This window comes from Cannabis sativa, chromosome 7 (assembly GCF_029168945.1).
Source record: "Cannabis sativa cultivar Pink pepper isolate KNU-18-1 chromosome 7, ASM2916894v1, whole genome shotgun sequence".
In the NCBI taxonomy this organism is placed as follows: Eukaryota; Viridiplantae; Streptophyta; class Magnoliopsida; order Rosales; family Cannabaceae; genus Cannabis; species Cannabis sativa.
In genome coordinates, this window is record NC_083607.1 from 41,055,310 (window position 1) to 41,069,248 (window position 13,939).

Sequence of the window (13,939 nt, forward strand, 5' to 3'; positions counted from 1 at the left end):
TTTTCTTATAAAACCCTATGGCGTCGGTTCCTACATAAGAACCGACGGCATAGGGTACACGTGTCAAATTATCGTGTACCCTATGCCGTCGGTTCTTATATAGGAACCGACGCCATAGGGTTATTTTCATATAACCCAAAGTATTTTATTTCCCAACCGACTCTAATTGGTATAATGGAATTTTATACCTACGGTTTTTATCAAAAAACTGCCTCTAAATGTCAATTTCAACCAAAGCGGGTATTTTCACACCCTTTAGCTTCCCTTTCCATAAATAGGGGTGAAAAAACAGCCTCTAAAGACTAACATTGTAGTAGTGTGAAATTAGTATTGAGATTTGTGAAGGACAATAGTGGTGACTATAAGAGATGCGGTGATTACAACAGATGAGATATTGTGATGACAATCGGTGAGATATGGTGATGGCAAAGGGTGAGATGAGGTCAAGGTCAGCCCTGAAATTTAGTGGGTCAAAGGAAAAAAAAATATTTTAGGCTCTTATTTAGAATAAAATGTTGTATTTTTCAAAATTAGTATAAAAAAAAATATGTAATTTTAAAAGATGACAAAATATTTTTGACCCCACGGCTAGGTGGGACCAGGACCGAGCCAGGATGAGGTGATAATAACAGGAGATATAATGATAACAATAACTTTAAATAATTAAGATATATATATATATATAAAAAAATACATTGCGAGAAAGAGTGTTTAATTAAATAATGATAATACTTTAATTTTTTTTTTCTCACATCACTATTTATTTATTTTTAAAATTACAATTTAAAACTCTAGTATACGTTAATAGTATAAATTTTAAATTTTCTAAGAAATAAATAATAAAACACACTAATTAATTTTTTAACTTTCTTAATAATAATAACTAATAATATGATTAATAGATTTAAAATATTTTTTCTTCGAGGTTTATATTTTAATAAATAATTTTATTAATAATAATATAATGTAATTAGATAACATAATTTTATTATTATTACATTTTTCTCAAGTTCTATTTATTATATAATTATATTAATAAATAGCTATTTTTTATTATAATATTAAAAAAAATTAAAATAGAAAAGCGCCTAGATTAACTAGTATAAATAAATTATATATTGTTTTAAAAATTTATCAAATACGATTTTACATCAATTAATTAATTTTTGAAAAGACTTCAATATAGCGTTATTTTCAATTTTCTTAAAAGGTGATATTGAGCTAAGAATAGAAAATTATTATATTTTAAAAATTATTATAAAATTAAATGAATAATATTAAAATATGAAAATATATATAAAAAAATAAATAAATATTTATAAATCTAATAAAAAATAAAAAAATATATAAAAAAACTTAATTATCATTAAAGTACCATTTTTCTGTATTAGCATTTTCCTAGTATAACTATTTTCAATGTAGGAACACTTCTTAATGAGTATTAGCCTGCATAGATACTAAACAAATTTAACTATGAATATTAATTTTAAAAATATCAAACCCTCAAATTTTGATCTAATAACGAATAATGAAATCACAAATTTGAATTTTTATGCTTAATTTAACTACTTAATTAAAAAAAATATCAAAAAATATCTCTTTTTAAACTATATCAAAAATGAGTTCATATACAAAAATATTTAACTCAAACTCAATTTTTTCTTTTCTTATTTTTCTTGCTAATTTTTTTTTTAATTATTTTTTTTACTGATAGAACAATCTCAGCCCATATAATATAAAAATTAATGAGAAATTTTTTTAATTAAATAGAAAAATTAAGCATAAAAATTCAAAATTTTCTAATTTTACCCTCGGTAATACCACCATATATATATATCTAATATTATATATTACACGTATATATTAAAAATAAAAATATAGGGTCAATCGCCTACTAATGACTGTACGTCAGTGGTCTTTGTTAGCATGTATAATAGTTTATGTAATTAATATATGTACAAAATTCTTATTTGCCAACATTTACATATTTGCGTATAAATTGTTTTATTTGATCATCTATACATAATACATGACAAGAGAAACATAAGCGTACCTAATTAAAAAGATCTCGTACGATCAGTTCTCCACAAACACACGTATCCAAACGTTAATTCTCTCGGAAAGAAAGGATCAAGTTCAACCTTGAAGAACATCACTATGAGACCACTCAAGGTACATGGACAATCACTAGCTTCCTTTTCCATTGTTTTAGCTTATGATTAAATTCTTTACGAACTCTTCATCTTCTTCTTTTTTCAAAATTATCTTCTTGATTTGAATATCGTCATCAGAAAAGAATAGCAAGGGAGTTTGAACAGGCCGATGAAGATTCATCGCGCGCGCGTAGAAACGAGCCTAAGGCACGTCAAGAACCTGCACAACAAGGGTTCTTCAATGACAAGTTACCATTGGTATGTAGACGATTAACTTTCTTTTCTCATTGTCTGAACTTGTGATGTGATCAATTCATTTCTTTTTTAAAAAATTATCATTATTAATATTAGGATTTTCAGCAGATTGGTCGACCAAATGCGGTAAACAATACCCCCATGCCAGGTCAATATTCTCAAGGATTCTTTAAACAAATGTTACCCGAGAATGTGGAAAGTTCCTTGAAAAACCTTCCACCGCTGCCTAAGTTACCAATACAGTCTCACCTGCCGCCAAGACCACCATGCCGACCAAGGTCCCGAATCCCTCGTTTGCCACCACGGCCACCAAGGCCTCCTGGGGCGCTACCAATGCCTTATTCCCTGCGCTCACGACCAAAAACTCAATTAGTGCCGCCACCGTGGGTGCACGGACTACCCAAACAGGTAAAACCGCCACCATTGGCAGTACCACAGCTGCCGCAGCCACTATGTGAAGATCTAAGCGATGTATTGCTGGATAACTTAGAGGAAGATTATAGGAGGATAAAAAATAATGAAAAAGGGTACAATTTATTGACAAATTATGTGGGAATATGGAAGAATAAAACGAAAAATGGTAAGAAAGATAGGAAGGTGAGTGCGATAGAGTTGCTAAATGGGCTTCAAGAACGTTATCCTAAAGAAAGAGATTCAATAAATGAGATCAAGGCTCGTATTCTTGAAATTGGAATGAAATTATCTGAGCTTCTCGTTGAATATACCTTCTTATTTGAATTTCAAGACATGAGTGAGAAGATTAAATTCGTAAAAAATACGATGCAGATATTAATTTTGGATGAAGGTTCTACAAGCATCTTGATTGAGAAGCTTCATTCTACACTTCTGTCGATCATAGGAGGAAGATTCGCGTATGCAAGACATTTTTATACAATAGTTGATGAAGGAAAAAGTCCTTACAGAAATGGCGCGGAGTTAGAGTCATTTGAGAAAAAAGAAAGCAATGTCAATGATGCAATGTTCTTCAATATTTTTTACTTGGAAAATTGTTTGAATTATCCTTACTACGATGTGAACACGAATATCGCACAATTATCTAGTTCGGTGAAATGTTTCAGAGAAAAATTTCTCCAGAAATTGGGTGTGACAAGTTGCATGATAAATAATGTGAAGAGTAAGTTTAGATGTGTCTATGACTATGACGAACAGGATCGTGAGCGTGTACGGAAGTTCAAGGACATGAAGAAAGAAGAAATCAAAGATATATGGAAGAACCTTTCGCTTCGATGATCAAAACTACTTATCTATATATACATATACATATTATGTATGTGTGTACGTAATGTCAGATTGGGGTCGTTCAAGAAACTTTTTGAGTTAATAATGAAGTTGGGGTTTCAGTGAATCCTCTCTGTTATGATCAATTTAGTCATGCATGTTTTGAGATACTCGGTTTGATAAGGTTGTACATAATGATCACTATACTTGCCACATGTTTTGAGATATTTCTCTCTCTCTCTCTCTCTCAAATACACACACACTTTATTTAGAGTCACATTCTGATGTTCAAGACTAAAAATTGCACCTTTTGAAAAAAAAAAAAAGCTATAAAAATTGCATAAATCGTTGGAAACTATGTAGTAAATCAATTTTAAAAATTTGGACCATATCTTAATTAAAGATGTTTTCTTTTTAATTTTTATAAAATGAAATATGGTTATATGATTTATATGCACATATCATTAGCATATAATTTGTTATATATTTTTAATAAATATACATGGAATTTTCGTCCTAGGCTAATAATGGTGCTCACTCTTTAATTAAATTCTAGCTTTATTTTTTTCCGGATAATTATGCGTGGTGGTCTGAATACTCTCTTTGTATCCCTAATATTATTCAGGATGATATTTCATAATTAATATATATTTTGAGTACTATTTATTCTTTTGAAATTTCTCCAATGAATTTACACTATAAAGTAGATATCTTTAGTAATAATTTTTTAATTACAATATAAATTTTTTGTGTGTTAACGTGACTTTTAGTCACAACAAAAAATTATTAGAAATTTATTGGGGTCACAATTATATATATAAAATGTGTGTTGGGTCATCAAATAAATAAATCAAATTTATGTGGTCTATTTTGGAATAAAATTTATGGCTTAAGGGCATGATTGTCATGATTTTAATATGTGGATACCATAAGGACAATTTCTATTTTTATGAGGGCCCAAATAGAAATATTCAATAAATATTACTAACAGTTTTGTATGTTGGTAATATAACAGGTAATGGTCCCCATTTGTATCGTATCTTCTTACTCTTGTATCTCATCACCACGAGAAAAAGTCAGAGAAAGATTTTGATGGAAATTAGAAGATCATACCAATCAAAGGTGGATTTTATGGATACTTGTAGGCTTCCGCTAATTTATAATGCTATTATTTAATTCTCATGAATTAATTAGGGTTAAATTAAGTTTTATAATATTCCTAACATGTGATATCAAGAGCATCCTTAAATTACTTCTTGAGAATTTATGTCAGTAGTTATAAAAATATGTGTGCTGTTGGAAATTTTCTATTTCTCTCCTGGTTCAATGGTTACTTACAGCATATGTATATGCATAATTCTTTGTGGGATTAAATTTGTGAGCGATATATTCTTTTGAGAATATATACATAGGGGAAGTCTAGTGTAGGCACCTTTCATTTTACCTCATGGCATAGGGAAGCTAAATGGGCCAGTAAGAATTAAGAAAAAAAAAATGGTACACCTAATATTAATGTATATATTCATTTACAGCCAATTTTTTCTTTAAGAAAAAAAAATAATAAAAATTACTTTATCAAAGAAACCACGGTGGGTGACTCTATTTTGACGGGTCTTTTAATTTTTTGTAATATTTTAATAAAAGTAATCCATTCAAATTTTTAATACTCTAAATTATTTATAAATTTTCAAAAATTCATATAATATTCCAATAATAATATACACTATCATATAACAAAAGAGAAATTGATATTCAGAATTTTAAAAGTTATTTACTTAAATATGGTACTTTTAAGTTTGACTAATTTATATGGTATTTTTTTTTTATTTTTAGATATTTTATAATATTTGATATGCCATATATATATAAATTAAATTTTCAAAGCCCATATTTAATATTTTTATTTATTTAGGAAATTTTATTTGTTATTGGTACCGAAAAAATTACCGAAGTTTGTTACCGGCGCTGGAAAAATTGTCAGAGTAGCTGCAGGTGTCAGAAAAGTCACCGGAGTGGTTGCTGGCCCTAGAAAAGTCATCGGAATTGGCACACCGGAAAAATTACTAAGAAACTGGTTTCTTAGAAAAATTACGAATTCAGATGCCAATTCAGTTTCTTGATGATTTTTTCGGTAATTTTTCCAGCGACAATGCCAATTCAAATGACTTTTTCGATGCCGTCAGTAACTCCGACAATTTTTCTGACACCGACAGCTACTCTGTCAACTTTTCCGACACCGACAGAAAACTCCAAAAAAGTCATCGGAATTGGTATTGTCGCCGGAAAAATCACCAAGAAACTGGTTCCTGCTGGAAATTATTTTACCAGGATCTTAGATCTACTCACAAGTATGTTGATTAACACCCTAAATATGAACTTTCTAAAACGATGAAATAAACACATATAAAGTTTAGTAAACCTTACATTTGGTGCAGCGAAATATAATGACTCCTTCCGTTCAGATATCTAGCCCTTGATTCCTTTCTGTAGCAGAGCATTATCAATATCTGAACCTGGATCTCTTTCTCTGAATCTTTGATGCTGAAACTCCTTCTTGCTGAAAGTCTTTCTTCACGATCTTCCTCACTATGGTTGAGGTATCACTTGCTGTGTTTGGGCACTACTCATACACTAAGAATTTCGAAATTTAAGAGGGAAGAAAGAGAGAGGGAGTGGTCGGCCAGATAGGGAGAGAGAAGGCTCAAGTTTTCTCTGAATCAGAAGTGTAATTTTCCTGAAGCCTTCACTATCTATTTATAGCATTCCACTAGGGTTAAGTTTGAATTATTTGGCATTAAAATAATGAAAATATCAGTTTAACTTCCCTACAAAAGTGGCCGGCGATACATAGTGGATTTGGGCCTCACTTTTTGCAATTTTACAGTTTTTATCTTTTCTGCATCTGATTTTCTCAAAAACGCCAATTTTCTAATTCAACCATTTAAATGCCAATTCTAACTATTTAATAACTATAAATAATTATTAAATAATATTGTCATTTATCATATTTATTAATTGAACCATACAAAGTATCATAATTAACAAATATGCCCCTAAAACTCTTTCTTTACAATTTCGCCCTTACTTAGTGAAAAATTCACAAATAGACATAGTCTAATTTGAGAATTATAATTGATTAATCAAAACCAATTATATGAGTCTTACAAGCAATATTATCTCAACTAGTGCGGGGACCATGGGTCTATATAACCGAGCTTCCAATAAGTAGATCAAGAATTTATTACTAAATTTCACTAACTTATTAGTTCTTCGTTGAACCCACGCATAGAACTTAGAATTGCACTCTCAGTATATAGAATGCTCTATATGTTCCACCATATAGACACATCACACTACTACAAATATTATGTTTAACAACACTTTATTAGCAACACTTTAATTATAAGTGTTACAATATTTTTAGATTTTTAAAATAAAAACACTTAGAAAAAAAGTGTTGCAAAATCCCATATCATTTTATTTTAATAACTAATTAGAATATGAAAACATAACACTTATTAATAAAATGTTGCAATATCTATTTCCACATTGAAAATAGCAACGGTTTTTATTAAAGTGTTTCTAATAATAATGACAAATTAATTTGTTTTCATATATTTTTGTAAAATTTGAAAATGTTTTAATTAATAATTGACATTAATATAATTTTATATTGATATTTATTAAAACTGAAACCAATTAAAGCACGTATTCTTCCCACTAATGTAGTGATCATATATAACTTATTCATTTACATAGTATAATAACTACCATGCTAATATATATCCCGCTCTATGGACGAAGTTAATAATTTAATTTTTTGGGGACAGCAATTCATGATGATCATGCATAGAGGAAGGTTTTGTAATGATTGCGAGTCTCCTACCCAAAAAATTGTACACATATAAATGTATGTATATATATCTAGATACAAAGTTGTACTTATGTCTTTCATCTTCTTCTATTACAAATTAAGTAATTTAAAAAGTTATACACATATACTCCCTTTTTTTGCAGACATGGATATATATCGATATTTTTATTTTAATATTTAAATTATTAAAATGAAGCCAAGCATGGAAGCTATACCATGGTTTCGAACAGAAATGAAAGTATTTCTTAATCTATTTTGAAGTTCATTGTCATAATCAACAAGTGTACACAGTCAACTAGATGTTATGTGAAGATGGTGAACAACACAACTCAATATTTTGTTTGATTATTTCATAGAAATTTAAGATTTCATGTCTATGTATGTACATACTTTAAGCAACATATTCAACTAAGTTTATAAAAAATATGAGAGCTACATATTCAACTAAGTTTGTAAAAATATTAGCGCTATATTAATGCATAATTATTTTTTAAAATTATTCATTTGATCTTGTTTCATTAAAATCTAATAAAATTATTATATAGTAGTATTACTAAATTAAAAAAAAATAATTAATTAGTATTTTTATTAAAAAAGAAATAGCTAATAAAACGGAGATTTAGCAACATTTATAGGAAAAGTGTTATAATATATATATTTTTTAAACATATCAAATACTAACATAAAGTAACACTTATACAAGTGTTGTCTTATACCCTATCTTTTGGCAACGGTCTAGGAGGCAACACTTTTACAAGTGTTGTCTTTTAATTCTCTTAAGTTAGAAAAAAGTGTTCCCAAAAGTCATTTCCCTAGTAGTGTCATTAGTTATCCATTGTTATAATCCTAATTTGATCAATGATCCTCTATATGAATGATCTACAATGTAAAGGGATTAGATTACCGTTACACCCTACAATGTATTTATTCCTTAAAATACTTAACCCCGTATAAATGATATTTCAGCTTATCTGAAATGAGATCTCCACCATTTATTTTCATTTGGTCAAGCTCGAAGGAGATCATCCCTTACTTACTATTCGCCAGATAGAAGCTATAGATTCCATGTTTATGTTAGCGCTCCCACTCAATTACACTACCGTGTTCCCAAAATGTACGTATCACCCTGACCTAAAAGTAGGCTTAACTAACAAATCAAAGAACACGAATAGCCTCTTGAGATCAAGCCTAATCATAACAGGATTAAGATCATTTGATCTAGTATCAACTAGGCGATATTGACTTGAATATATATTACGGTAAGTTTAATAAATCTAAATCAAAGTTCAATATCGGTCCCTTCCGATGCATACTCCATGCATCCAACCTGAGCTTTACTTTAACCAATGCTCTGGAAAGAACATAGCATTTCTCCAAATGCAAGTAAACTCTGTTGTAGATTATCATATCAGTAAAATCCTATGTCTGGTAAATCTAGGAAACTTTATTCACATAGTCATGTTTACTTTCCAATGTGTTGACAGCACAATAAACAGGATCAAGTATGTGAAAAGGGTTTCAGATGAATTCATACATTATATACATATAATCATGAAATAAATCATGTGAACCATGCAACATTAAATGTTATTTCTAATCTACATTAATAAGTAAATCTGATTATATTGAAATGAGTTTTATTTAGGACATAAAACCCAACAGTTCCTTCATCAAGAAATCGGCTTCTTGGTAATTTTTTCAGTGATTTTTCTGGGGACAATGCCAATTTCGATGACTTTTCCAGTGTCGGGAGCTAGGGGTGTTCGCGATGCGGGTGGTGAAGTTTTTGCTATTTTTTTAAACCAACTTGCAGATGTATTTTTCTAATTTCCCAAACCGCACCCGCACCGCAAAACTATAAAATTGTAAAGACCGCACTGCAAAAAATGGTGTGGTGCGGTGCGGTTTATGTAAAAACGGGGATAAAATGAGGTTTTTATCCCAGTTTTTGTTGGAAGTTATTTTACCAGGATCTTAGATCTACTCACAAGTATGTTGATTTAACAACCTAAATATGAACTTCTAAAACGATATGAAATTAAACACATAAGAGTATCAGAAATCTTACAGTGATTGCAGCGGAATATATATGTCTCCTCCCACTCAGATCTCTAACCCTTGATTCCTTTACGTAGCGAGTATAATCAAGATCTGAGCCCGAAAGTCCTTCTTTGTTGTCTCTGAATTCTACACAGCCTTCCTCACTATGATTGAGGTATTACTTGATGTGTGTGGGCACTACTCTAGCACTCATATATTTCGAAACAGTGAAGGTATAGAGAGAGAGAGGGTGGCGGCTCAGAGAGAATTTTCTGAGAGAAAATTCTTTCAGAATAATGCTGAGAAAAGCTTTTTCAGAGTTACAGAGATGTTTTGAAAATCTGAAGCCTTTTCCTTCTATTTATAGAAGACCACCAAGGGCTATGATTGACATTTTGAACTGAGAAAATCAAAGGGAAAAGGAAGGTAAAGGGGGCCGGCCTAGGCAATGTGGAACAAGGCTTGCCTCTTTTCCAACTTTCCTTTTTCCTACACTTGATAGTTTCCCTTTTTGTGAAATATTGCCATTTCCATTGTTCAACCATATTAATGATAAATCTAATTACTTAATAATTAAAAAATAATTATCAAATAATATATTATCATTTATTTTATTAATAATGAAACTAATTAAAGTTTCCCAATTAATAAATATGCCTTTCAAAATCTCTATTTACTGTTTTGCCCTTAATGAGTGCCAAATTCTCAAACTGACAAGCTTATCTTGAGAATTCTTAATTGATTAATTAAAATCAATTAAATGAGTCCTACAAGTAATATCATCTCAACTAGTTAGGGGACCATGGGTCTATATATCCGAGCTTCCAATAAGCAGATCTTGAATTTACCACTTAAATTCACTGACTTATTAATTCTTCGTTGAATCCACACATAGAACTCAGAATTGCACTCTCAGTATATAGAATGCTCTATATGTTCCACCATATAGACACATTATTAGTTATCCATTGTTATAATCCTAATGTGATCAATGATCCTCTATATGGATGATCTACACTGTAAAGGGACTTAGATTACCGTAACACCCTACAATGTATTTTATCCTTAAAACACTTAACCCTGTATAAATGATATTTCAACTAAGTGAAATGAGTACTCAATCATTTATCTCGTTTGGTTAAGCTCGAAGGAGATCACCCTTTGCTTACTATTCGCCAGATAGAAGCTATAAATTCTATATTTATGTTAGCGCTCCCACTCAATCGCACTACCGTGTTCCCAAAATGTATGTATTGCCCAGACTAAAGTTTTAGGCTTAACTAACAAATCAAAGAACACGAATAACACTCTTGAAATTAAGCCTAACCATATCAGGATTTAGATCATGTGATCTAGGATCAACTTCTGATATTGAATTGAATAGATGTTTACGGTAAGTTTCAAAATCTAATTCAAAGTTCAATATCGGTCCATTCCAATGCATACTCCATGCATCCAACCTGAGCTTTACTTTAACCTATGTTCTGGAAAGAACATAACATTTCTCCAAATGTAAGTAAACTCTGTTGTAGATTGTCATATCAGTGAAACCCAGTGTTCTGATAAATCTAGGAATACTTTATTCACATAGTCATGTTTATTTTCCACTGTGTTGACAACACAATAAACATGTTCAAGTATGTGAAAGGGGTTTGGATGAATTTATAAATCAAATAGACAAGCAATTGATTAAGTGAACCAAAACATACACAAGTGAATGGAAAAATTACTTCTGTTACTTTATTGATATAGAATAATCTGGATTACATTGAAACACAGTTTTATTTAGGGCATAAAACCCAACAAACTCCCACTTGCACTAATATAAAACAAATCAGTACATTTCAATTAATCCTAAATTCTGACGGTGCTTTTCGAATGAAGTTACTGCCAAGACTTTGGTGAATGGATCAGCCAAGTTATCCTGCGTATCCACTTTCTCCACCAGTACATCCCCTCTTGCCACATATTCTCTGATAATATGATACTTTCTTTCTATGTGCTTACTTCTCTTGTGGCTCCGAGGTTCCTTACTGTTGGCTATAGCTCCAGTGTTATCACAGAGCAGGACTAGAGGCCTTTCCATTCCAGGAACTACACCAAGACTGGTGACGAACTTTCTAAGCCAGACAACCTCTTTAGCTGCTTCAGCCGCAGCTATGTATTCTGCCTCCATGGTAGAATCCGAAATCGCAGTTTGTTTAGCACTTCTCCAAACTACTGCTCCACCCCCAAGAGTAAACACCATCCCAGATGTAGATTTCCTGTCTTCAAGACATCCCTGGAAATCTGAGTCTGTATAGCCTAAGGGATTCAAAGCACCACCCTTGTAGACTAATACATAATCTCTTGTACTCTTTAAGTATTTCAAAATATACTTAACCGCGTTCCAATGTACCCTTCCTAGATTTGACTGATACCTGCTCACGATTCCAACTGCATAGCAGATGTCAGGTCTAGTGCATAGCATAGCATAAATCAGACTCCCAACTGCAGAAGCATAAGGAATTTTTGCCATGTCTTCTATCTCTTGAGGATCAGTAGGACACTGTTCCTTAGATAGACGGATACCATGTCTAGAGGGCATGTTTGCCCCTTTGGTATTGGTCATGGAAAATCTCTCAAGAACTTTGTCAATGTAAGCTGTTTGAGAGAGAGCAAGGGATCTGTTCTTTCGGTTTCTGACAATCTGAATACCAAGAACATAGGCTGCCTCACCCAAGTCTTTCATGTCGAATTGAGTGTCAAGCAATTCCTTGATGTGAGTCATTTTCTTGACATTGTTTCCAATGATCAAAATGTCATCAACATAAAGGACCAGGAATACTACTACTTGGTTTTCCTTGAGTTGGTAAACACAAGGTTCATCTTCATTCTGATGAAAGCCGTAGGTCTTGATGATCTCATCAAACCTTTTGTTCCATGAGCGAGAAGCTTGCTTAAGCCCATATATGGACCTATTTAATTTGCAAACTTTATTCTCCCCGCCTGTGAAGAACATAACCTTCTGGTTGCTCCATATAGATGGTTTCTTCAAGAAGCCCATTAAGAAAGGCTGTCTTGACATCCATTTGCCAGATTTCATAATCTAAAGCGGCAGATATAGAGAGAAGAATTCGGATGGATTTGAGCATGGCAACGGGACTAAAAGTTTCCTCATAGTCCACACCTTCTCTTTGGGTATAACCCTTGGCGACCAGTCTAGCTTTGAAAGTTTCGACTTCGCCTCCAGCACCCCTTTTCTTCTTGTAGACCCATTTACATCCAATTGGACGAAAATCTTCAGGTGGTTCTACATATTCCCAGACTTTGTTCTTCTTCATGGAATCCATTTCTGAATCCATACCGGCTGACCATCGCTTCCGTTGCGGACTTGCCATTGCCTGTTTATAGGTCAATGGGTCGTCATCAATACCGTCACCAACGACCATATTGATTTCACCATCCAAGCCATAACGAGATGGTTTCGTTGAAACCCTCCCACTACGACGAGGAGCGGTGACTTTCTGAACAGGAGCTCTAGTAGTAGTTTTCTCAGTTGCTACAACTGAGGGAGTGGGATGTTCCTCTTCTTGAGTAGAAAAAGATGGTACATTTGAAGGAACAGTATCTGTGAGCATTTCCTCTAATACAATTTCACTTTTCGGTTTGTTGTCTTTCATATAGTTCTCTTCAAGGAAAGTAGCATTTGTGGAGACAAACACATTGTTATCCTTGTGACTATAGAATAGTCCACCCCTAGTCTCTTTAGAATTCCCGACAAACATGCAAACCTCAGTTCGCGATTCCAGTTTGCTTTCTTTCTTTCTTAAGACGTGAGCAGGGCACCCCCAAATCCTATAATGGCGCAAACTAGGTGTGCGACCATTCCATAGTTCAACGGGTGTCTTAGGGACTGCTTTAGATGGAACAACATTCAAAATGTCGTTTGCCATTTGAATAGCATATCCCCAGAAGGACGTAGACAGAGTTGAGTAACTCAGCATAGATCTAACCATTTCTAAGAGAGTGCGATTTCTTCTTTCTGCAACTCCATTCTGCTGTGGAGTGCTAGGGGCAGTATATTGGGATTCAATTCCAAGTTCAATTAAATGATCTTTGAACTGCATATCCATATATTCTCCACCCCTATCAGTTCGCAAGATCTTTAATGTTTTACCCAATTGGTTTTGAGCCAAAGCATGAAATTCCTGAAACTTGTCAAAAGTTTCAGATTTCTTTTGCATTAGGTAAAGAAAACTATATCTAGAGAAATCATCAATGAAAGTGACGAAATACTCATAACCTCCTCTGGCTTTTACATTCAGCGGTCCGCAAACATCTGAATGTACTAACCCTAGGGGTTCTTTGGCACGCTCTCCCTTTGCAGAGAAAGAAC

General features: G+C 32.3%; 1 protein-coding gene across 2 annotated transcripts; it reads left to right on the plus strand.

Annotated features, from left to right (window-relative positions):
• The first annotated feature begins 2,018 nt into the window (after positions 1-2,018).
• LOC133039847 (uncharacterized) lies at positions 2,019-3,817 on the plus strand. Of its 2 annotated transcripts, none has more exons than XM_061118858.1 (3): positions 2,019-2,172; positions 2,292-2,411; positions 2,514-3,817. In XM_061118858.1, the coding sequence occupies exons 1-3, from the start codon at positions 2,158-2,160 to the stop codon at positions 3,657-3,659; spliced, it is 1,281 nt and encodes a 426-aa protein (XP_060974841.1). In that variant the 5' UTR covers positions 2,019-2,157; the 3' UTR covers positions 3,660-3,817. The 2 variants fall into 2 exon arrangements, with proteins under 2 accessions (XP_060974841.1, XP_060974842.1); XM_061118859.1 differs by having other exon boundaries at positions 2,517-3,817.
• Positions 3,818-13,939: the final 10,122 nt, after the last annotated feature.